Genomic DNA, 26204 nt, shown 5'->3' with positions numbered 1-26204 from the left:
GAATCTGCCAATTGGTCTTGCAACTACCTAAGGGTGTCCTGGCCCTAACCCTCTCTCCCAAAGTTCTGTTAAGAGAAATAAAATCTCTTTTGCAATCAGGAAGTGTCTGGCACCCAATTAATCGCCCTTGCATTACACCCACTATGCCTTACAACCCACCACATACAGAAGGATGTCGGCTATCTCTGGCCCTGGAGGTTCTCATTAGTTCGAAGGAGGCCTGGGACCTGGCTACGTTATTTTACGGCCTTATTCCAAAATTGGATTAAATTCATTATTTTCCTCATAATTCTACAAACAATACCCCATAATGACAACGTGAAAGAAGTTTTTTTTTAAATCTTTGTAAATTTATTAAAAATAAAAAAAATCCCATGTACATTAGTATTCACAGCCTTTGTTCAATACTTTGTTGAAGCTCCTTTGGCACCAATTACAACCTCAAGTCTTTATGAGTATGATGCTACAAGCTTGGCACACCTATTTTTGGGCAGTTTCTCCCATTCTTCGGCGTCCACCCGCATAGACTAAAGTCCCACCCAACCGTCATTTTGCTATAGGCCAGACAGGAAGTGGTTAATGCTGCTTTAACCACTTCATACCGCACTATAGCCGAAAGATGGCTACAGTGCGTCTCTGTTGTTCCGGCAGGGCGTCCATGGACATCCTCCTGGATCCGTGCCCCCCGTGTGCTCCCTGGGGTGCCCATCCAGCTTGCTCTGTGGTCACTGTGTCCTTTAGACATAGCTGATCACAGGTTGTGGTAAAGGGCCAATCACAGCTGCTTTTTTAACATTTGATCACCTGTGTCCAATTACAGCTCATCACACTATAAACAGACTTGCCGTTGTCACAGCATGAGGAAAGCAGAGCCGGTAACCAGCAAGTGTGACAGGGGACATGTAAACCGATAATCAGATCATCAGTGTCCTGATTATCAGTTCAGCCCCATCAGTTCTGCCTATCAGTACATAGCTCCTAACTGTCCCTGATTTGGAGAAATGACCCTCTGTCCCTCTTTCCTCCTCATTTGTCCCCCATTTTGTTCTGATCTCTATAGTTGTATATAAAATGCATTATTTATTTTTCAAAAAGTGTTCCCCAGTGCTAAACCTTTCATCCAATTTCTAAATTGCTGCATTTTTAAATGTTAAAAGCAAATATAAAGGAATAGGAGTGGTTAAAAAAAGTAATTGTGGATTTAATTAACTTTTTTTTTTGGTTAATTCTCCTTTAAGGGGGTGTGGCAGGGGGGCGTGTCCTATGCCTACATACATTTGCAAGTAGGTGTCCCTCATTCCCATCTCAAAATGTTGGGAGGTGTGTCAGTGCGCATCAGTGCAGCCTATCAGTGCCCATCAGTGCAGCCTATCAGTGCCCATCAGTGCAGCCTCATCAGCGCACATCAGTGAAGGAGAAAAATTACTTATTTGCAAAATTGTATAACACAAACTAAAAAAAAAAAAAAAAATAGTTTTTTTTTTTCAACATTTTCAGTCTTTTTTTTTGTTTATTTTGCAAATAAAAAACCCCAGCGGTGATTAAATACCACCAAAAGAAAGCTCTATTTGTGTGAAAAAAAAATGTATAAAAATTTCCTTTGTGTACAGCGTGACATCACCGTGCAATTGTCATTCAAAGTGTGACAGCGCTGAAAATTTGGTCTGGGCAGGAAGGGGGTGAAGGTGTCCGGTATTGAAGTGGTTAAAGATTGAAATACACGAGTAGAATTTTTGTTTAGAAATGTTTGTTTTTGGAGCAATTGTTTGATTTTCTAAGGCCCCTTTCACACTGGGGCGGTAGGGGGCGTCAGCGGTAAAACAGTGTACAGCGCGGCTATAGCCGCGGTATTGCCACGGTATAGCCGTGCTGTCCCATTGATTTCAATGGGCAGGAGCGGTGAAGGAGCGGTGAATAAACCGCTCCTTCACCGCTCCAAAGATGCGGCTTGCAGGAGATTTTTTCTTCTCCTGCCAGCGCACCGCTTCAGTGTGAAAGCCCTCGGGGCTTTCACACTGAACAAACAGCGGAGGCTGTTTAGGGGCGGTTTGCAGGCGGTATTTTTAGCGCAATAACGCCTGCAAACCGCCCCAGTGTGAAAGGGGCCTTATGGTTAGTGGAGTCACATTGCCATTTGTTTTCCGCCACAGTGATGAGAAAATTTGAAAGGTCGGGATGGAAAATTGTTCTCAAACGATTGAATTTCTAACAGTGTGTGTCATCTCTGTTTTATGGAATTCCATTCATGTCAACTTCTGATGGTTAAAGCAAACTCAATTTTGAAGTAGTTTTGAATGAAATTTGTCAAGTCTCTGTTGGAAGTCTCTGTTGGCGTTATCGAATGTACTGATGTGATTTTTCGTTTGAACATGTAACCACTTCAGCCCCGGAAGGATTTACCCCCTTCCTCACCAGGCCATTTCTTGCGATTTAGCACTGCATCGCTTTAACTGACAATCGCGCGTTTGTGCGACGTTGTACCCAAATAAAATCGACGTCCTTTTTTCCCCACAAATAGAGCTTTCTTTTGGTGGTATTTGATCATCTCTGCGGTTTTTATTTTTTGCGTTATAAACAAAAAAAGAACGACACTTTTGAAAAAAACACAATATTTTGTACTTTTTGCTATAATAAATATCCCCATTTTTTTTTTTTAAAAAAAAAGCAAATTTTTCTTCAGTTTAGGGCGATATATATTCTTCTACATATTTTTGGTAAAAAAAACCCCGCAATAAGCGTATATTGATTGGTTTGCACAAAAGTTATAGCGTCTACAAAATAGGGGATAGAGTTATAGCATTTTTATTTATTTATTTTTTTTTACTAGTAATGGCGGCGATCTGCGATTTTTATTATGACTGCAACATTATGGCGGACACGTCGGACAATTTTGACACATTTTTGGAACCATTGGCATTAATACAGCGATCAGTGCGATTAAAAATGCACTGATTACTGTAAAAATGTCACTGGCAGGGAAGGGGTTAACACTAGGGGGCGATCAAGGGGTTAACTGTGTTCCCTGGGAGGTGATTCTAACTGAAGGGGAGGGGACTAACTACAGGAAGTGACAGATCGTGGTTCCTAGCCAATAGGAACACACGATCTGTCACTCCTGTCAGAACAGAACAGGGAAGTGTCTGTTTTCACACCCTCGTCCCTGTTCTGTGTCTCCTGCACACAATCGCTCGTGGCCGGCAGTCATCGCGACCGTCAGCCACGAGCATCGGCACCCCCCGCCGTGCAGCGGGCGCACGCCTGTTATCCCGAACCCGTGAGCCGACGTACAGCTACGTGGTTTCGCACAGGGGAGCCAACCTGCCGCAGTATAACTGCAGCGGCTGGTTCAGACGCGGTTAAATTGGTTGTAAACCCTTTTTTGGCACTTCTACCTATAAGTAAGCCTAGAATAAGACTTACCTATACGTAGTGGAAATATCTCCTAAGCGTGCGGCTTTTAGGAGATATTTCACTTGTAGTCCGCCGATAAAGTGAACGGCGCATGCGCGGGGAAGAAGCTAAACTCCGTGCCGTTTCTTCCCTAGCGTGTGCCGTTACTGTGCGCATGCGCGGGAGTGACGTCACGCAGCTCCGGCGAATCACAGAGCCAGAGTCCGCGGCCCGGAAGGAAGAGAAGCTTGAAGATGGACGCTGCCTACACAGGGGACATCTCTGGATTTTTTTGCAGGTAAGTGTCACATAATGGGCTAGTATGCGATGCATACTAGCCCATTATGCTTTAAATTTTGCAGGCTCTACAGGAATCAAAAGAGGAAGTAAAACCCTTTAGGGGGGAAACTGAGAAATCTGATGTACGGAGAGGACTCTGATGTAAGGGGGAACACTGTGGCCTCTGGTGTAAAGGGGAGCTCTGATGTAAGGGGGGTGTTTTGAGAACCCTGATTTATCTTAGTGTACTCACTCAGAGGCAGGAGAGAGAAGGGGGGAGACTTCAGTCACAGACAGGGATGGATGGTGAGCTCACTCACCCCTTGTCAGTCAGCACCTCTCATCCAGATGTATCTGAGGCTGCTGGACGTCCAAATTCCAGCCCCTACTTTCCTTTTGAGGCACAGTGCTGGGGATTGGAGTGTGGACAGACACAGAGGGGTAGGGGTGGGAGGAAGAGGTGCAGATCGAGCTCTCTCTCCTCTCCCGTCTGTGTTTGGGGGGATTGTTAGTGCCGTTTTGGTCATTGTGAGAGAGTGTAACAGACAACTGCAGCCAGCAACCCTGCTGAGAAGCCATAGTCCAGTCTGAATAATGTGTCCGGGGTTCAGGCAGCCTGAAACCCGGACGCAGGATTCCAAACCCGAACTGTCCGGGGGAATCCTGGACAGGTGGCAACCCTAGCTCCACCCTAAACTTCTTATATCCCTTTTATTACAGAGCGGAGAAGGGTTTGTGTGTCTGTCATGTTTTATGGAAATCTCTTCACTGGGGACACATTTTGTATCAGAGTGAGGGAAGTTGAGCCTGTGAAACACACAAGTGTGTCACCTAAACAGGAAATGAAGATAAATATCTCCAATGGGGGTCACAGGCAGAAACAAAAACATGACCAAATGATAACTGTTTCCTCCTTGTATCTAAAGCTAAATAATAGCCATAGTTGGGTTCTCAGCAGCTGTTTACAGCGCTCTCCTTCCTTGAACAAGCTGTCAGCCATGTTGTTGAAGCCCGGCCTGACCCTTCCAATGGCGGAGATAGACCGATTTCACATTCGGTGGCGTACTTCCTGCGCGCCCCGGAGTTGGACGTCACTGTCCGGCGCCGGGTTTCAGTTTCGTTCCATTAGCTGTCAGAGAGCGGAGGCTCCATCTCCGGCCTCCAGACCGACCAACCCGGCACCGTGCTCCCCTGCCTGGTGCTGCCCGGGCCCTGGCTCCGCGGCCCCGCTTCCAGCATGTCCCGGGACCCCGAGGAGGTGTGGAGACCCGACTATGACTCCACCTGGGAGGAGGAGGGGGAGGAGAAGTCTCGGGGCCAAACAGAGCCAGGGAACCGGCAAAAGGTGAGGGGGATGGGGAGAGGTGGAAGGGGATAGAAACGGGAGAGGGGAGGGGGCAGAAATTGTGTAGAGGCGGAAAAATGGGATGTAGGAGAGGAGGAGTGCGGGAGAGGAGAGAGATGGAGAGGAGAGGTACAGGAGAGGAGAGAGATGGAGAGGAGAGGTACAGAAGAGGAGAGAGATGGAGAGGAGAGGTACAGAAGAGGAGAGAGATGGAGAGGAGAGGTACAGAAGAGGAGAGAGATGGAGAGGAGAGGTACAGAAGAGGAGAGAGATGGAGAGGAGAGCTACAGAAGAGGAGAGAGATGGAGAGGAGAGGTACAGGAGAGGAGAGAGATGGAGAGGAGAGGTACAGAAGAGGAGAGAGATGGAGAGGAGAGGTGCAGAAGAGGAGAGAGATGGAGAGGAGAGGTACAGAAGAGGAGAGAGATGGAGAGGAGAGCTACAGAAGAGGAGAGAGATGGAGAGGAGAGGTACAGGAGAGGAGAGAGATGGAGAGGAGAGGTACAGGAGAGGAGAGAGATGGAGAGGAGAGGTACAGGAGAGGAGAGAGATGGAGAGGAGAGGTACAGGAGAGGAGAGAGATGGAGAGGAGAGGTACAGAAGAGGAGAGAGATGGAGAGGAGAGCTACAGAAGAGGAGAGAGATGGAGAGGAGAGGTACAGAAGAGGAGAGAGATGGAGAAGAGAGGTGCAGAAGAGGAGAGAGATGGAGAGGAGAGGTACAGAAGAGGAGAGAGATGGAGAGGAGAGGTACAGAAGAGGAGAGAGATGGAGAGGAGAGCTACAGAAGAGGAGAGAGATGGAGAAGAGAGGTGCAGAAGAGGAGAGAGATGGAGAGGAGAGGTGCAGAAGAGGAGAGAGATGGAGAGGAGAGGTACAGGAGAGGAGAGAGATGGAGAGGAGAGGTACAGGAGAGGAGAGAGATGGAGAGGAGAGGTACAGGAGAGGAGAGAGATGGAGAGGAGAGGTACAGGAGAGGGGAGAGATGGAGAGGAGAGGTGCAGAAGAGGAGAGAGATGGAGAGGAGAGGTACAGAAGAGGAGAGAGATGGAGAGGAGAGCTACAGAAGAGGAGAGAGATGGAGAGGAGAGCTACAGAAGAGGAGAGAGATGGAGAGGAGAGCTACAGAAGAGGAGAGAGATGGAGAGGAGAGGTACAGAAGAGGAGAGAGATGGAGAAGAGAGGTGCAGAAGAGGAGAGAGATGGAGAAGAGAGGTGCAGAAGAGGAGAGAGATGGAGAGGAGAGGTACAGAAGAGGAGAGAGATGGAGAGGAGAGGTACAGAAGAGGAGAGAGATGGAGAGGAGAGGTACAGAAGAGGAGAGAGATGGAGAGGAGAGCTACAGAAGAGGAGAGAGATGGAGAGGAGAGCTACAGAAGAGGAGAGAGATGGAGAGGAGAGGTACAGAAGAGGAGAGAGATGGAGAGGAGAGGTGCAGAAGAGGAGAGAGATGGAGAGGAGAGGTACAGAAGAGGAGAGAGATGGAGAGGAGAGCTACAGAAGAGGAGAGAGATGGAGAGGAGAGCTACAGAAGAGGAGAGAGATGGAGAGGAGAGGTACAGAAGAGGAGAGAGATGGAGAGGAGAGCTACAGAAGAGGAGAGAGATGGAGAGGAGAGCTACAGAAGAGGAGAGAGATGGAGAGGAGAGCTACAGAAGAGGAGAGAGATGGAGAGGAGAGCTACAGAAGAGGAGAGAGATGGAGAGGAGAGCTACAGAAGAGGAGAGAGATGGAGAGGAGAGCTACAGAAGAGGAGAGAGATGGAGAGGAGAGCTACAGAAGAGGAGAGAGATGGAGAGGAGAGCTACAGAAGAGGAGAGAGATGGAGAGGAGAGCTACAGAAGAGGAGAGAGATGGAGAGGAGAGGTGCAGAAGAGGAGAGTGATAGAAAGGAGAGGTACAGAAAAGGAGAGTGATGGAGAGGAGAGGTACAGAAAAGGAGAGTGATGGAGAGGAGAGGTACAGGAGAGGAGAGTGATAGAGAGGAGAGCTACAGAAGAGGAGAGTGTTGGAGAGGAGAGCTACAGAAGAGGAGAGAGATGGAGAGGAGAGGTACAGAAGAGGAGAGTGATGGAGAGGAGAGGTACAGGAGAGGAGAGTGATGGAGAGGAGGGGTACAGAAGAGGGGAGAGATTGAGAGGAGAGGTACAGAAGAGGAGAGTGATGGAGAGGAGAGGTACAGGAGAGGAGAGTGATAGAGAGGAGAGCTACAGAAGAGGAGAGTGATGGAGAGGAGAGGTACAGAAGAGGAGAGTGATGGAGAGGAGGGGTGCAGAAGAGGAGAGAGATGGAGAGGAGAGGTGCAGAAGAGGAGAGAGATGGAGAGGAGAGGTGCAGAAGAGGAGAGAGATGGAGAGGAGAGGTGCAGAAGAGGAGAGAGATGGAGAGGAGAGGTACAGAAGAGGAGAGTGATGGAGAGGAGAGGTACAGGAGAGGAGAGTGATAGAGAGGAGAGCTACAGAAGAGGAGAGTGATGGAGAGGAGAGGTACAGAAGAGGAGAGAGATGGAGAGGAGAGGTGCAGAAGAGGAGAGAGATGGAGAGGAGAGGTACAGAAGAGGAGAGAGATGGAGAGGAGAGGTACAGAAGAGGAGAGAGATGGAGAGGAGAGGTACAGGAGAGGAGAATGATAGAGAGGAGAGCTACAGAAGAGGAGAGAGATGGAGAGGAGAGGTGCAGAAGAGGAGAGTGATAGAAAGGAGAGGTACAGAAGAGGAGAGAGATGGAGAGGTACAGAAAAGGAGAGTGATGGAGAGGAGGGGTACAGGAGAGGAGAGTGATAGAGAGGAGAGCTACAGAAGAGGAGAGTGATGGAGAGGAGAGCTACAGAAGAGGAGAGTGATGGAGAGGAGAGCTACAGAAGAGGAGAGAGATGGAGAGAAGAGGTACAGAAGAGGAGGGAGGTGGAGAGGAGAGCTACAGAAGAGGAGGGAGGTGGAGAGGAGAGGTACAGAAAAGGAGGAAGATGGAGAGGAGAGGTACAGAAGAGGAGAGTGATAGAGAGGAGAGGTGCAGAAGAGGAGGGAGATGGAGAGGAGAGCTACAGAAGAGGAGAGAGATGGAGAGGAGAGGTAGAAAGAGGGAAGAGAGGAGCACTGGATGGGTGGGAAGAAGGATGAACAGGAGATGTGCTGGAGAGGAGGGATGAAATAAAAGGGAGAGAATTTGGAAGAAGTGATATAAGGGAAGAGATTGAAGGAAGGGGAGAAGACGATGGGGAGATTTATAAGAGAAGGAGAATTGGAGAGAATGCAGGATGGGAAGGATTCAGTATAGAAAGTCGGGGTGAAGGGTTCCAGGTACACAGAAGGGAGGGGGGAGGGGATGGAGAATGTGGGTGTTTCTATTATTGTGTGACAGTAGTTTCTGCTTCCTTTATTGAAAGCAAAACTGTAATGCCGCGTACACACGGTCTGACTTTTCGGCTACAAAAGTCCAACAGCCCGTCCGACAGACTTTCGACGGACTTTCGGCGGACTTGCAGCAGACTTTCTAACGAACGGACTTGCCTACATACGATCACACAAAAGTACGACGGATTCGTACGTGATGACGTACACCGGACTAAAATAAGGAAGTTGATAGCCAGTAGCCAATAGCTGCCCTAGCGTCGGTTTTTGTCCGTCGGATGAGCATACAGACGAGCGGATTTCTGGGTCCGGCGGAGTTACGACGTAAAGATTTGAAGCATGTTCCAAATCTAAAGTCTGTCAGATTTGCAGCTAAAAAAGTCAGCTGAAAGTCCGGAGAAGCCCACACACGATCGGATTGTCAGCCAGCTTTAGTCCGTCGGCGTCCGTCGGACTTTTGTAGACGAAAAGTCCGACCGTGTGTATGCGGCATAAGACTCTTCATTCCTTTTCTGAAATGCTTTAAAGAAACCTTGTAGTTGGGGAACTATGGAGGCCACCATTGCTGACCCCTCCTGTAAACGCTGATTGCCATGCTGACCTTCTTTCTTTAATACTTTGAATCTTTGACCGAAAACAAGTCTGCAGATAAAGGACCTCTGACCATATCTACAATCTTGTTCTGGGTCAGTGAAGTTATTGAAACCAGAGGGCTGGTGGGATGGCAAGGCAATTAACATTTTCAGAGCTCAGCAGTGGTATGTTTTATATACAGTATCTCACAAAAGTGAGTACACCCCTCATGCTTTTGTAAATCTTTTCTTCTATCTTTTCATGTGACAACACTGAAGAAATGACACTTTGCTACAATGTAAAGTAGTGAGTGTACAGCTTGTATAACAGTGTAAATTTGCTGTCCCCTCAAAATAACTCAACACACAGCCATTAATGTCTAAACCGCTGGCAACAAAAGTGAGTACACCCCTAAGTGAAAATGTCCATATTGGGCCCAAAGTGTCAATATTTTGTGCGGCCACCATTATTTTCCAGCACTGCCTTAACCCTCTTGGACATGGAGTTCCCCAGAGCTTCACAGGTTACCACTGGAGTCCTCTTCCACTCCTCCATGATGACATCACAGAGCTGGTGGATGTTAGAGACTTTGCGCTCCTCCACCTTCCCTTTGAGGATGCCCCACAGATGCTCAATAGGGTTTAGGTCTGGAGACATGCTTAGCCAGTCCATCACCTTAACCCTCAGTTTCTTTAGCTAGGCAGTGGTCGTCTTGGAGATGTGTTTGGGGTCATTATCATGTTGGAATACTGCCCTGTGGTCCAGTCTCTGAAGGGATGGGATCATTCTCTGCTTCAGTATGTCACAGTACATGTTGGCATTCATGGTTCCCTCAATGAACTGTAGCTCCCCAGTGCAGGCAGCACTCATGCAGCCCCAGACCATGACACTCCCACCACCATGCTTGACTGTAGACAAGACACACTTGTCTTTGTACTTCTCACCTGGTTGCCGCCACACACGCTTGACACCATCTGAACCAAATAAATTTATCTTGGTCTCATCAGACCACAGGACATGGTTCCAGTAATCCATGTCCTTAGTCTGCTTGTCTTCAGCAAACTGTTTGCGCTCTTTCTTGTGCATCATCTTTAGAAGAGACTTCCTTCTGGGATGACAGCCATGCAGACCAATTTGATGCAGTGTGTGGCGTATGGTCTGAGCACTGACAGGCTGACCCCCCCACCCCTTCAACCTCTGCAGTAATACTGGCAGCACTCATACATCTATTTCCCAAAGACAACCACTGGATATGACGCTGAGCATGTGCACTCAACTTCTTTGGTCGACTATGGTGAGGCCTGTTCTGAGTGGAACCTGTCCTGGTAAACCGCTGTATGGTCTTGGCCACACTCTGCAGCTCAGTTTCAGGGTCTTGGCAATCTTATAGCCTAGGCCAGCGTTATGTAGAGCAACAATTTATTTTTTGCCGATCCTCAAAGAGTTCTTTGCCATGAGGTGCCATGTTGAACTTCCAGTGACCAGTATGAGAGAGTGAGAGCGATAACACCAAATTTAACACACCTGCTCCCCATTCACATGTGACACCATGTAACACTAACGAGTCACATGACACCGGGGAGGGAAAATGGCTAATTGGGCTCAATTTGGACATTTTCACTTAGGGGTGTACTCACTTTTGTGAGATACTATATGTGTCAGCTAAGCTCATATGACCTTGTTTGCTTGAGGTACAATTTTTCATATTATTATTATTATATTATTTTTATATATATATATGTGTATGTGTGTGTGTGTATATACAGTGGGGACGGAAAGTATTCAGACCCCCTTAAATTTTTCACTCTTTGTTATATTGCAGCCATTTGCTAAAATCATTTAAGTTCATTTTTTTTCCTCATTAATGTACACACAGCACCCCATATTGACAGAAAAACACAGAATTGTTGACATTTTTGCAGATTTATTAAAAAAGCAAAACTGAAATATCACATGGTCCTAAGTATTCAGACCCTTTGCTCAGTATTTAGTAGAAGTACCTTTTGATCTAATACAGCCATGAGTCTTTTTGGGAAAGATGCAACAAGTTTTTCACACCTGGATTTGGGGATCCTCTGCCATTCCTCCTTGCAGATCCTCTCCAGTTCTGTCAGGTTGGATGGTAAACGTTGGTGGACAGCCATTTTTAGGTCTCTCCTAAAATGCTCAGTTGGGTTTAAGTCAGGGCTCTGGCTGGGCCATTCAAGAACAGTCACGGCGTTGTTGTGAAGCCACTCCTTCGTTATTTTAGCTGTGTGCTTAGGGTCATTGTCTTGTTGGAAGGTAACCCTTCGGCCCAGTCTGAGGGCCTGAGCACTCTGGAGAAGGTTTTCGTCCAGGATATCCCTGTACTTGGCCGCATTCATCTTTTTCTTGATTGCAACCAGTCATCCTGTCCCTGCAGCTGAAAAACACCCCCACAACATGATGCTGCCACCACCATGCTTCACTGTTGGGACTTTATTGGACAGGTGATGAGCAGTGCCTGGTTTTCTCCACACATACCGCTTAGAATTAAGGCCAAAAAGTTCTATGTTGGTCTCATCAGACCAGAGAATCTTATTTCTCACCATCTTGGAGTCCTTCAGGTGTTTCTTAGCAAACTCCATGCGGGCTTTCATGTGTCTTGCACTGAGGAGAGGCTTCCGTCGGGCCACTCTGCCATAAAGCCCCGACTGGTGGAGGGCTGCAGTAATGGTTGACTTTCTACAACTTTCTCCCATCTCCCGACTGCATCTCTGGAGCTCAGCCACAGTGATCTTTGGGTTCTTCTTTACCTCTCTCACCAAGGCTCTTCTCCCCCGATAGCTCAGTTTGGCCAGACGACCAGCTGTAGGAAGGGTTCTGGTCGTCCCAAATGTCTTCCATTTAAGGATTATGGAGGCCACTGTGCTCTTAGGAACCTTAAGTGCAGCAGAATTTTTTTGTAACCTTGGCCAGATCTGTGCCTTGCCACAATTCTGTCTCTGAGCTCTTCAGGCAGTTCCTTTGACCTCATGATTCTCATTTGCTCTGACATGCACTGTGAGCTGTAAGGTCTTATATAGACAGGTGTGTGGCTTTCCTAATCAAGTCCAATAAGTATAATCAAACACAGCTGGACTCAAATGAAGGTGTAGAACCATCTCAAGGATGATCAGAAGAAATGGACAGCACCTGAGTTAATTATATGAGTGTCACAGCAAAGGGTCTGAATACTTAGGACCATGTGATATTTCAGTTTTTTATTTTTTAATAAATCTGCAAAAATGTCAGAAAAATTTAAGGGGGTCTGAATACTTTCCGTCCCCACTGTATATATATATGTGTGTGTGTATATGTGTATATGTATATATATAAAACAGGTATACATTAAGAACCTTAGTACTGTGTATAGTTTGCTATTCTATTATTTCTACCTATTTGGCCATTTACAAGCTTTGCAGACGTTTTGCACAGTGATTGTGCTGTCCTGCTCCTCTTTATCTCAATGCTCCTCTACCCATAACGTCTGACTGATTGAGAGCAATGCACTCCCAATGCGGCTGAGTTTGTCAGGAAAGCAAATGACTTAAAAATTCTGAGCTTATCCAAATCTTTATATACATTCAGTCATGAAGACCTGGTACTTCTTACAAAATTTTTTTTTTTTTTTTGCTAAACTTTAAATTATTGCAACAGATTTTTTTTTTTTACTAATATGATTGCTGTTTATTTCCATTTTAGTTTAATTGTCGAAATAGGATGAGAGCTGCCAAGGACCTGCAGAACTACAGACATGGTTATGTAAATGACCGGCGTCAGTGTTACGCGGTGAGTCTCCGGCTGCAGCTTTTTTTGCTGATCTTTGTTCTAATAGCAGACGGAAACAATAGTTTGGTCACCAGTGAATGCCCCTAGCCAGCTGAATGAATTCATTTGAGCGGGTTCTGATTTCCCCTGGGATTACTCTGGATGCAGAATCATTCAATCCACTTCCTGTGAGCCCAGGTTGATATGAACAAACCCCCACAGGGGTGTGAATTTTTTTTTTTTTTTTAAAGTACTTGTCCAAGGAAAAAATCGGATTCCCAATCTACTTGTCCCTCATGACAATCTACTTGCCCTGGTAAAAAATAAATAAAAAATTCCCAGGATGGAGAATATGAAGGGTTGGTGTTTTTTATTAGGCAGAGGTGCTTTTAGGAATATCTGAGGCTTTTAAAAATGAAAGGAGCTTTATGGCGACTTGAAAATTCCTTCGAACCCCAAAATGATATATCTTTTTAAACCGAGGCCCTAGAGAATAAATTGGTGAGTGTTGCAATTTTTTTATGTCACACGGTATTTGCACTTTTTTGATTGTTAACCAGTTTAGCTCTTTGGACATACTATGTACATCCAAAGACTGCCCCTTAAATCACAAGCTGATGGCTGTATGGAAGTAGCATCCATCAGCCTGTGTGGGTTTTGTTCAGCCGGTCGACCAGCTTCAAACTGAAAGTGATGCGGTGTAGCGTCACATATGGCGGCCCATCACATTTGGCTACCCGCTGGAGTGCGCATACGTGACGCCGCCATATGCGTTCCAACACTTTTAGGACAAAACACCACACTAAAACCGTCAGTGCAACAAGGCCCCTCGCGGGCTCGCCACACTTCGCTCGCCATTATTATATTCTAACTCTATGGCCACTTGGATGGTGGGGCTTGAACCTGGACTTAGGGGTGGAGCCACATAATAACTGTGTTTTGTCGTAGAAGTGTTGGAACGCATATGGCGGCGTCACGCATGCGCACTCCAGCGGGTAGCCAAATGTGATGGGTCGCCATATGTGACGCTACAGCGGCAGCTCCATAGCTGCCGACCAATTTCAAGAGCCGGCAGCATGGTGCCTCCCCCTCCCTCTGGAGGCCCGCCCTCCTCCCGTGGTTCCCAGGCTGTCCCATGCTCACCGGTGCCCAGGAACACAGCCGGGGGGGGGGGGAGACTGCAGTGAGACCGAGGCAAATCCATACCTTGATCCCACTTGCAACCTGAGAAACTGGAAGTGATGTCACTTCCGGGTTCAGATGCACCATTTACTGGCCAGTACAGCCAGCAGACATCTAACCAAGCTGATCTTTGGTTAGATGGTGTGAAGGGCAGGGGAGACATTGGCATCTATTAGACCCCTAATGTCTCCATAAAGAGTACCTGTCACCTGCCTAATGCTATCACATTAGGGGGTTATTAACCCCTTGTGATAGCAATCAAGTAAAAAGAAAAGAAAAAAGTAAAAAAAAAAATAAAAAAAAAAAAATAAGAATTATAATAAAATTATATTCAATAAAAAAAAAGAAATTGCCGAAAACCCCCGCACACCTGAGAAAACGCAAGCCCAGGGTGTGCACGCGCATGTCGCACCACACATGTGGCATATTGCACAAACGTCAGAATGAGAACAATAATTTTAGCACAAGAGCTACTGGCTAACTTTAAACTGATGCGCTGTAAAGGCTTTTAAAGCGTCACCTATGGGGATTTTTTTAGGCACCATCGTTTTTGACGATATCGCAGGCGCACGCAAATTTAAGACATGGAATGTTTGGTATCTATTTACTTGATGCATCATCTTTTATATTTTAATAATTGGTGTGGTTTTGCACTAAAATTTATTTTATTATATTTTTTCCTGAAAATGTGCGTTTAAAGAGGAAGTAAACCCTGATGGGTGTTACTTCCTCTTTGTTTCCCTGCAAAGGTAAAGCATAATGGGCTACTATGCATCGCATATGAGCCCATTATGTGTCACTTACCTGACGCAGGAGCCTGCGATGTCAACGCTGTCCCCTCTGCTACGGAGCGTCCAGCTTCTTTCCGGGTATCGTGGCTCTGGTGCTGTGATTGGCCGGAGCCGCGATGACATAACTCCCGTGTATATGCATGGGAGCCGCCACTAACGGCATATCACCATTAGCAGAGGCAGGCTCAGTGCGCATGTCTACGGTGCATGCGCCGTAGACAGCGGTGCCTGTCTTTTTGCAAATATCTCCTAAATAGTGTAGGTTTAGGACAGTGGTTCTCAACCTGGGGGTCAAATGATGATTTGCCAGGGGTCACCGAGTCCTGTGCTATTCCTGAAGCCTACGCTGCTCTCCCAGCCTTTTCACAGCCGCCCAGCAGGGCTGTCCCTGGAACCTGTGACTGCCCAGTTGGGCTATTCCTGGAGCCCGCGGCCGCCCACTCAGCCTCTTCGCAGCCGCCAATTCAGTTCACGGCATGGCTGGGGGACAGAGACTAGAGGTAAACAGACTGGTGAAGAATGTGAAGTGGGAGGGGCTGGAGGAGACCCTATCTCCTGATTTCGGCATAGGTGTCACTGCTATGAGACACCACAAAGTCAGAGACACAGTGAGTAACACTACCTGTGATTATAGTTGCCATTAAAAGTCCCCACTACAGTTCTCAGATCAGCAGATGACCTTAATCAAGAGCACCTAAGTTGGTCGATCAGAACCCCCCCCCAGCACTGCCACTTATCCCATTCCCCCCACCCCCCCACCAAGGAGTAATAGAAGGAATAAAAATAGAGAATACATGGAAGGGAGAGGAAAAGAAGGGGAGGAACAAAGAAAAAGGGAGAGAAAGAACAAGAGAACAAGAAAGGCAGCTAGAGAGAGGAATGGGGGGGAAACAAGAAATTAGCATAGAGATAGATAAAAGGGAAAGAGAGTGATATATTATAAAATGTACCATAAGGGGTTTTAATACTGTATGAGTGGAAGGTACTCAGGGAGAGCTAAATGTCCATGGATTAGGGGGCTCAAATTACTTGTCTTGCTTAGGGTGCTGACAACCCACGCTACGAAAATAATTTTACTGTTGGGGGGTCAACTTGGAAAATTTTATCAAGGGGTCACGGCACTAGAAAGGTTGAGAACCACAGGTTTAGCAGATATTTCTTGGACCTACAGGTAAGCCTTAATCTAGGCTTACCTGTAGGTCAAAGTGGTCTGTAAGGGTTTACAACCACTTTAATAAACAGTTGCACAAATATCATGTGAAATGAAAATTTGCAACTATTACCTTTTTTATTCTACAGGGCCTCTGCTTTCAGAAAATATATAATGTTCTGGGGATTTAATTAATTTTATTGGCAAAAATTAAGATTTTTTTTACATGTATGTGAAAAATAAAACAAATTGCTTTGGAGCCGAACTGGTTAATGCAAAAAAAAATAATAATAATAATATATATAACCCGATTTTTGTTAAAATATAAAAGATGATGTTGCGCTGAGTAATAAGACACCAAACATGTCACACCTTAGAATTGTGTACTCCCGTGCAGTACAGGACCTCCTCTCGAGCTGGGTTGAACGAAAAAAAAAAACTGATGGTGTGTTATAGGCTTAAGGGCATGTTCATACGTGTGGCAGCACTTGTTCCCCCTCTGAAATACAAACTGGGGTGGATGGCTTTCATCCGAAAATGCCAGTTCACTTGAATGGGTCACATTCGGGGGTGTTATCTCCCATCCAATTCAGCATGCCGTTTACTTGTAGCAAAGCATTCGCAGTCATAGCTTGTGTACAGCCCTGAGCATTTGCATGCCCTCATTCAGGTGGCTGTGGAGCAGTAAAACCCTCTGCCCACCTGTGTGAAGGAGCATTAAGGAAGGGAAGGGAGATGGAAAAACAGAACCTGGAGTTCCTCCTTAAGGCCCGGTTCACATTAGATGCGGTGCAAATCTGCATCAAAATCGCAACCTGTTCATGCAAATCGATTGCAGAGTGTATTGTAAATGTTCGATTTAAAAATAAAATAACAAACATGTCTATACTTGCCTGCACTGTGTAATGGTTTTACACAGAGCAGCCCTGATCATCTTCTTCTAGGGACCCCCCCGCTGGTGCTTCAGGCTGATCGGGTGCCCCCACGGAAAGTCGCTTTCCATGAGGGCTCGCTCCTGAGTTCCGCTGCTGTGTCCATTGACACAGACAGAGGGTCTTGGCCCCCGCCCCTAGCTCCTCTGTCACAGCTTTTGATTGACAGCATTGGGAGCCAATGGCTCCTGCTGCTATCAATCTGTCAAGTGGGGAGAGCGACAGTCGCTGCACTCATACACATCGATGGATCGGATTTGGTAAGAAAAAGGGGGGGGGGGGGGGGAGTCTCCAGGTATTTCACCTTAAAACCTTCTGTGCTGCAGCTGCCCCTAGACCCCCCCCCCCTTTTTCTTACCTGAACCCAATCGTTCCAGCGATGTGCACAAGCCCAGCGACTCCAGACGCTGTCTTTGTCCTCATTGAATAGATAGCAGCGGGAGCCATTGACTCCCGCTGCTGTCAATCACATCCAGTGACGTTGGGGGGGCGGGACCCTGCTGTCTGTGTCAATGGACGCAGCAGCGGGACTCGTGAGCGCGCCCGCACAGGTGCCCCCATGGAATGCGGCTCTCCGTGGGGGTACCCCAGAAGAGGAGGATCGGGGCTGCTCTGTGCAAAACCCTTGCATAGAGCAGGTAAGTATAACATATTTGTTATTTTTTTTAAAAATGAACCTTTACAATTACTTTAAGGTTAAAAAAAGGGTCCTACACAAGTTTGGTGTGAAGGCGATGCGATTTGAGCGCCATACAAAATGAATGGCTCAAATCGCACTGCTGCAGAATCGCATGTGATTTGAACAGGAATGCGGTGCGATTCCTGTTCAACTCGCACGTGGTTCCCGCACCACACCAGCGTGAACCGAGCCTTAATCTTGGACTTTAGCTTCGTTTTTGGCAGAATCCTCTTTTTTTTTTTTTTTTTTTTTTAACGTTTTTAATCTTTTCTCTTCCAGAGTCAGCCTCCACAAACATCCAAACCCAACCTGGAGTTTTATCAGGACAAAAGGCCTTTTGAGCCTGATGGTAAGTATAGGTTGGTCTTCTGTGTGAAAATCTAGTTTGTTTGTTACTTGAAAATTCCACATCTGTCTGTCTTTGTGTCTGCATGGAGCAGGGAATGGTTAAAACACATCAGATTGTTATTTTTGCCAATACTTCCCATCCTTGTAGACAATGTAGAACCATCTTCTGTTCTCAAGCTTACATTACCAGCTGTCTCCCAGGGAACGGGGACCGGGCCAAAAAAAGGAGCCGCCTGCGCTCTGAGCGTACCACGCAAGAAACTCCACGACTGCTTGTTTCTTCTTTTCTAATCCTTGCCATACTGCTCTTCTACAATATTATTACAGTATCTCACAAAAGTAAGTACACCCCTCACATTTTTGTAAATATTTTATTATATCTTTTCATGTGAAAAGACACTTTGCTCCAATGTAAAATAGTGAGTGTACAGCTTGTATAACAGTGTAAATTTGCTGTCCCCTCAAAATAACTCAACACACAGCCATTAATGTCTAAACCACTGGCAACAAAAGTGAGTACACCCCTAAGTGAAAATGTCCTAATTGGGCCCAAAGTGTCAATATTTTGTGTGGCCACCATTATTTCCCAGCACTGCCTTAACCCTCTTGGGCATGGAGGTCACCAGAGCTTCACAGGTTGCCACTGGAGTCCTCTTCCACTCCTCCATGATGACATCACAGAGCTGGTGGACGTTAGAGACCTTGCGCTCCTCCATCTTCCATTTAAGGATGCCTCACAGATGCTCAATAGGGTTTAGGTCTGGAGACATGCTTGGCCAGTCCATCACCTTTACCCTCAGCTTCTTTAGCAAGGCAGTGGTCGGCAGGTGTGTTTTGGGGTTGTTATCATTTTGGAATACTGCCCTGCAGCCCAATCTCCGAAGGGTGGGGATCATGCTCTGGTTCAGTATGTCACAGTACATGTTGGCATTCATGGTTCCCTCAATGAACTGTAGCTCCCCAGTGCCGGCAGCACTCATGCAGCCCCAGACCATGACACTCCCACCACCATGCCTGACACACTTGTCTTTGTACTCCTCACCTGGTTGCCGCCACACACGCTTGACATCATCTGAACCAAATAATTTTATCTTGGTCTCATCAGACCACAGGACATGGTTCCAGTAATCCATGTCCTTAGTCTGCTTGTCTTCAGCAAACTGTTTGCAGGCTTTCTTGTGCATCATCTTTAGAAGAGGCTTCCTTCTGGGATGACAGCCATGCAGAACAATTTGATGCAGTGTGCGGCGTATGGTCTGAGCACTGACAGGCTGACCCCCCACCCCTTCAATCTCTGCAGCAATGCTGGCAGCATTCATATGTCTATTTCCCAAAGACAACCTCTGGATATGACACTGAGCGTGTACACTCAACTTTTTTTTCGACCATGGCGAGGCCTGTTCTGAGTAGAACCTGTCCTGTTAAACCTCTGTATGGTCTTGGCCACCGTGCTGCAGCTCAGTTTCAGGGTCTTGGCAATCTTCTTATAGCCTAGGTCATCTTTATGTAGAGCAACAATTCTTTTTTTTCAGATCCTCAGAGACTTCTTTGCCATGAGGTGCCATGTTGAACTTCCAGTGACCAGTATGAGAGAGTGAGAGCGATAACCCCCAAGACCTTGTAACACTAACGAGTCACATGACACCAGGGAGTGAAAATGACTAATTGGGCCCAATTTGGACATTTTCACTTAGGGGTGTACTCACTTTTGTTGCCAGCGGTTTAGACATTAATGGCTGTGTGTTGAGTTATTTTGAGGGGACAGCAAATTTACACTGTTATACAAGCTGTACAATCACTACTTTACATTGTAGCAAAGTGTAATTTCTTTAGTGTTGTCACATGAAACGATAAAATAAAATATTTACAAAAATGTGAGGGGTGTACTCACTTTTGTGAGATACTGTATATGGGGGAAAAAGAAGTAGTAATCCTATCCATCTGCTGTGACGGTCATGTGACCACATGCCTTGGCATAGGTCCCATGACCTCAGCTTGCTGTATAGGAGTGCCACCTTTGCTGTGGCTTTGTGGGAGAGATTAGAGAATTTATCTACTAAGGAGACCTCTCATCATTTTGTGTTTCTGGGAACTTTATGAAGCCAGACGTCTGTTTGGGATGGAGTTGATTTGGCAGAGGCAGAGTTCACCAGTTTTTTGTGTTTTTTACAGGGCTAAAAATAATGGACCTGCTGGAGGCATGGAAGGAAAAGTATGAGACTCTAGAGAGGAACCATTCCTATATCCAATGGTATGTACACGAGACATGTACAGATCCTATAAATGGCCTGAATGTGGCTGCTGGAAGCCCTAACCTTTTCTGTATTGCCTGTAGCAGCCAGTCAGGTTCTCCTTTTTGCATCGGCACTGGGAACTTCAGAGAGCCTTAGTGGGTGTAACAAAACAAAGGTCCACGTAGCCCAGATTTTCTTTGTGGAAAGCGTATGTACAGTAGTACCTTGGATTACGAGCATAATCCGCTCCGGAAGCATGCTTGTAATCCAAAGCACTCGTATATCAAAGCAGGTTTCCCCCTAGGAATCAATGGAAACTCAGATAATTAGTTCCACAGTGACTGCGGGTGTCTGCAGTACTGTATGGTGGCCAGAGACACTAGGGAAGGGAGTGTCTCCGGCGCCCCCGCACCTTTCTCCAAATGCGGTACTGCACACCCCAGCGGCTTGAATCCCGCTCGCTTGCAATTCGAGTCAGAATTTAAAAAAAAAAAATAGCTTGTATTGCGAAACACTCATAAACCGCGCTACTCGCAATCCGAGGTTTCACTGTATATTCTTAAATCTGAAGTGGTGCTGTGCCCAAACTGCTCATTTAGGGCAGTGGTCTCCAAACTGTGGCTCTTTGCTTGCCTTTATCCGGCCTTGAGGCACCAGTCCATCCACTGACCCCAGTGATGGTGTACTATTCCTCCCCTAAATACCAGCAATGGATCACCATTTCTCCCGCTGATAGCAACAATGGGCCACTAATCCTCCCACTGACACCAATGATAGAGCCCTAGTCCTGCCATGAATACCAATGATGGAGCACTATTCCTCCCACTGACACCAACGATAGGACAATGCTCCTCCCCATAAAACCAATGAGGAGACACTTTTCCTTCCACTAAAACCAATGAGGAGGCACTGTTTACCTTCTCTGATGCCAAGGCATTTTCTATTCCCACTGGCCACAGTCTGGCCCCCCTAAAGCCTGAAGGACAGTTACCTGGCCCTTTGTTTAGAAAGTCCCGATCCTCCCAGTACAAGACCAGTCCCTGCGGCTCCTGCACTTAACCCCCCCACCCCCCGGGTCCAGCGGCCTTGTGTGGTGGGCTGTTCCTAATGACATACCAGCCATAGACCGGCTCTGGATGTGAGCGCTTCAGGAACAGTCCACCGCTGGAGGTGGGGGAAAGCTGTCCCCACTGCATGGGAAATAAAAAAACTGCTTGGAGTTGGGCTTTAAAGTGCAATAAATATCTGTTCATCTTACCTGTTCTGAAATCCCAAGAAGTGTTGTAAGGCTTTGCTTAGTTCTTTCCAGTGGATTTCAGAATACCGCCCACCACTCTTATCTGCATAGGGAGAAAGGTTTGGGGAGAATTGCCTTCACTTCCTGTCCCAACCACAAGAGGAAATTTCTTCCAAATAAGGGACATCCCTTTATAAGTCCGTTCTGTCTGGACCAAGTGTCCACATTGAATGATTTGCCCTCTTGTACTTTTTCCCATTAATATGTATATGTTTTATTTGCAGGCTATTTCCTCTGCGGGAACATGGTATGAACTCTTATGCCAAACCACTGACAGCAGCTGAAATAGAGGTAGAGAACTTCCTTAAATGTTAAACTCAGCATGATTGCAACCATTGAGGAATTATCTACAGTGTCTAGTTACAGAGCAAAAGAGAAATACTGCACAAATGTTTGTTTAAATAACTCCCGTGGTATTTTTCTCAGAATTGGTAGATTCAGTAAAAAATAAATAAATTAAAAAAAAAAAATATATATATATATATATATATATATATGTGTATGTATGTATGAATGTTTTTTTCTTTATATTTCGTATATTTTTTTCTTTATATTTTGTATTTAATGCATTTTTTACTCCTTATTTTAGTGCAGATGGGGCTGCAGGGGAAGACGGAAAGTGAAGTAAATGTGACTGCTCCTGCTCAGGGTTATTGGTTGTCAGGGAGCCAGCTACCGCCAGCGTCCTGACAACCAATGACTTATCCCCGCCTGGTTCAATCATCTGTCAACCGTGGATTCCTGGCTGACAGGTGAATGTGAACAAAGGGATGGGGGCAGTGTTAAAAAACAAAGACTTGGGGGTTCACCCACAAATTTATACAGGGCACTTGAGGTCTAATATGAATTTTAAGGGGGGGGCCAAGCAAAAATAAAATAGTGTGAGGTCCCCCCTAATTCTATACCAGCCCCTTGCAAACGTCAAGAGAAAAAAAAAAAAAGCTTGAAGTCCTCTGAGCTTATCCAAGCATGCCAGGAAAGGAGTTTGGGGGGGGGGGGGGGGGGCAGGCAGACCAGGAGAAGGGGGAAGACAAGCGTGCGTTCTTCCCCCCTGAACTATACCCAGCCATATCCTCTTAACATGAAGGTGGGGGGGGGGGGCACCTTGTCAGATGTCATGTTGATGAGAACAAGGGCCTCTTGCCCACAACCCTGGCCAATGGTTGTGGAGGTCTGTGGGTTGGGGCTTATCGGAATCTGAAAGCCCCCCTGTAACAAAAAGGGGGCCCCCCCATCCAATGTGAATGAATAAGGGGTACAAGAAAATGTTCACATTAAAAAAAAAACACATTGTTTTTAACATGTCCTGCCGAGGAACAAAAACTCATTGACCATCGACACACCCACTCCCGTCACTTCCATTTCGTAACATTTCTGGGTCCCCACCACTAAAGAAAACAATAGGGCCAGGTCTCCCGTGTGACATCATTGTCCAAATATTAATATAGGGATCCATGTCCATGACGGCTGGGGCTCACAGAAAGTGGATTGTATGACTCTGGACGTCATTCAAACCGGATGAGAATTGGACCTGGCTTGGAGACCAGTGAGTCTGCATGGGACAAAGCTGAAAAGCAGGTTAGCAAAGCTGCTTTAAGATTTGGACATTAAGATTCCAGAGTCCTAAAAAGCTGCCATTGAATTAATCTCAGTACAGTCAATCCAGTTTCTTCTGGTGTTACTTTTAATTCTCTTTTGAACTGTTCTGTCATATACAGCTTACTGCATCTTCTGCTTTTCTAGGAGATGAAGGGAGATAAGGATTTCCCAGGGAGGTTCCTTGAAGCCTACAAACTCATGTTGGATTTTTATGGAATCCAACTGAAAGACGAGAAGACTGGAGAAGTGACCTTAGCAGCTAATCATGAAAGCAGATTTAGGAATCTGAACGAGTAAGTGGCGAGGCAATGGAGCCATCTTTGATGTATGCACAGGTAACATTTATCGCATTCCTAACCCTCATCCTCTCGATTCTTGTTCACAGTCACAGTCACAACAACCTGCGGATCACGCGCATACTGAAGTGTTTGGGGGAGCTCGGGTTTGAACACTACCAGGCTCCTCTGGTGAAGTTCTTCCTGGAGGAAACATTGTGCAATGGCAGACTACAGAATGTAAAAAGAAGTGCTCTGGACTACTTCATGTTCACTGTCAAGAACAAGAATCAGCGCCGAAAATTAGTGCACTTTGCCTGGAAGAATTACAACCAAGATAAGTTCATCTGGGGTCCTGTGGAGAAGCTCAAAACCTACCAACCACCAGTGGAAAATGAGCAGGGAACTAATAACAAGCAGAAAGAAAAGAACAATGAAAGGGTTGAAGAAAGCCAAATAAATGGACAGTTGGGCAGCTGTGATAACATCTCTGATGAAGAAATTTTAAAGTATTCTTACATGGATAGTCAAAATGTTGAATGCCATCCAGACTCTATTAAGCCTGATAAAAAACCCAGTGAAGAGTGCATACCTCTGCAAGAGTCGCATAGGAAATTTTCAGGCGAGGGTCCAGAGGCAGTGTATAACAACAAAGGTCTGTTCTCCAGTTCAAGTTCTAGTATGAATGGAGTGCAGCATCTTACAGAAGATGTGGACAAAAAGTCCATTGAAGAGGAACAAAATCAGGTTTCTTATAAAGTCTCACCAAAGCATGACCATAAAGTGCCTTCAGCAGTAGGACACCAAGAAGAAGGCAAGGAAGAGGGGCAAGTTATGGAAGAAGCAGTCTCTAGGAATCAAAATGATAATCTCCAGCAAGAAAACACACATAAAGATAATACACCAGTAGGGACCCCAAGGAAACGGAAGAGACAAAACGGGGAAGGGATATCTGATGGAGGTCCACCAAAGTCTAATGACAGCTCTGGGCTGCCCAAGGAAGATGGACAAGATGATCGAGTGGATGGAGTTAACGACGAAGTGAAAAAACTTAAATTGTTTGAGCAGCCAGGTTCAGAGAGAAATGAAAGGATGGCAGATGACTTACCAGGCAGCACTGCTGGCAGAGATCCCCCACAGCCCAATAAGGGTTCTGATATTAACCAAGAAGTAGGGGAATGCAGCCAAATGGAGGATGAGGAAGCCAAAGAGGAAACGGCAAAACCGAATGAGCATTCTAGTTCAGAGGACAATGAAAAAGATGACCCATCAACGAACAGCGCTAGTGAAGATCCTAAATAGTCTGAAGCTGAATCTGGTCAGAAGCTGAAGTGGATTTGGTAGATTGGAAGCCAAAGTGAAAACAACTTAAAACGCAGGGGCAGCCAAATCCTGGGAATAGTTTAAAGGAGGCAAACATCCAACAGATTTTGCGAGGAGGCAGGTTAGTCAAAGCTTCTCAAATGTTGACTCGCAGAACCTTATCGAAGGTCATTCTATGACAGAGCAGCGAGAATGTAAACCCTCATCTCCTCTGAAGTTCTAGGTCAAAAATGGGCTTCTTTAATAGTGGCACCAGAAAAAAGACAACTTGTAACGATCTTTCATATATGATCCAAAGCTGTGGAAGATACCAATGCTCCGGATCTTAGATCTTTCACGATCTTCTGTTGGTGTGTAAGTTGGACAACACAGACCGTCCATGCATCAAGCCTGACATCTGTTCTTGCGGCCTTACCCCCACCATAAGCCAGAAAACCCCAGATGCATTTTGAATGTAACCAAGAGAAGAGGGAACAACTTCTTTAAAGCTCAGCTGTCACTGGCATGAAGTGACTTTTTTCCTCTACACTGGTGCTAGTGAACCTTTTTCAGAACCTCTTGTCTTTTTTTTTTTTTTTTTTCTTCCCCCTTGCCATAAATGTTTCTCCTTAGCCAAATTGTTTCTCTATTATTTAAAAAAAGTTCTTTCTAATTGGATTGTTTAGTGACGTGTTACATCGTCCTTGGCTAAGAATATGGTTTGTGATGGCTCCTTTATCTTTTTTTCTTCTTTTTTTCTGAAAAAACTTTACAGCTTGTTTGTGAAATTGATGCCTCAATACAACAAGCTTTGGTGGAAAGTAGACGGGCTTCTCGGATGTACTTGAACTAATGTGGGTTGATGCAGGTGGGTTAACCACATATCTCTTGGGACTTCAGGAGCAGGATCTCTTCATTGGAGTTCCCAGGTCTTCCCCATGAAGTCTCACTGATCTTGCTGCATTCCGCAACATGCATAACTGAAATAGAAAGGGGAGAGCGGTGGGACCCCACTGTCCATGGTATTGCTGATGTACAGTTGTGCTCAAAAGTTTGCACACCCTGGGAGAAATCATGAAATGTTGGCATTGATATTGAAAATATGACTGATCATGCCAAAAAACTGTCTTTTATCTAAAGATAGTGATGAGATGAAGAAATTTATTATCACATAGTTGTTTTGGCTCCTTTTTAAAATCATAATAACAGAAATCACCCAAATGGCCATGCTCAAAAGGTTCCATCCCCTGGAATGTTTGGCCTTGGTACAGTCACACACAGGGTTAAAATGGCAATTAAAGTTAGGTTCCCACATCTGTGTCTTTTTTCAAATTGTAATAAGTGTCTGTGTATAATTAGTCAATAAATGTGTTAGCTCTCACATGGATGCACTAAGCAAGCTAGACACTGAACCATGGGGAGCAGAAAAGAACTGTCAAAAGACCTGCATAACTAGGTAAGGGAATTTTATAAAGATGGAAAAGGATATAAAAAAATATCCAAAGCCTTAAATAGGCCAGTCAGTACTGTTTAATCACTTATCAAGAAGTGGAAAGTTTGGGGATCTCTTGATACCAAGCCAAGGTCAGGTAGACCAAGAAAGATTGCAGCCACAACTGCCAGAAGAATTGTTCGGGATACAAAGAAAACCCCCCAGGTAACCACAGGAGATATACAGGCTACTCTGGAAAAGATGGTGTGGTTGTTTC

The 26204-nt window shown here is 45.8% G+C and overlaps 1 protein-coding gene across 1 annotated transcript; it reads left to right on the top strand.

Moving 5' to 3' along the window:
* Window positions 1-4761: 4761 nt before the first annotated feature.
* LOC141114040 (uncharacterized) lies at window positions 4762-25711 on the top strand. Its single transcript, XM_073607484.1, has 7 exons — window positions 4762-5014; window positions 12641-12727; window positions 17720-17789; window positions 19961-20039; window positions 21544-21610; window positions 23063-23211; window positions 23304-25711. Exons 1-7 carry the CDS (start codon window positions 4907-4909, stop codon window positions 24493-24495), a joined length of 1752 nt encoding a protein of 583 aa, XP_073463585.1. The 5' UTR covers window positions 4762-4906; the 3' UTR covers window positions 24496-25711.
* The last annotated feature ends 493 nt before the right edge of the window (window positions 25712-26204 follow it).

This window comes from Aquarana catesbeiana, linkage group LG12 (genome assembly GCF_042186555.1).
Source record: "Aquarana catesbeiana isolate 2022-GZ linkage group LG12, ASM4218655v1, whole genome shotgun sequence".
Taxonomy (NCBI): Eukaryota; Metazoa; Chordata; class Amphibia; order Anura; family Ranidae; genus Aquarana; species Aquarana catesbeiana.
Note: the sequence above shows the minus strand (reverse complement) of the source record. Positions and strands in the feature narration are given on the sequence as shown.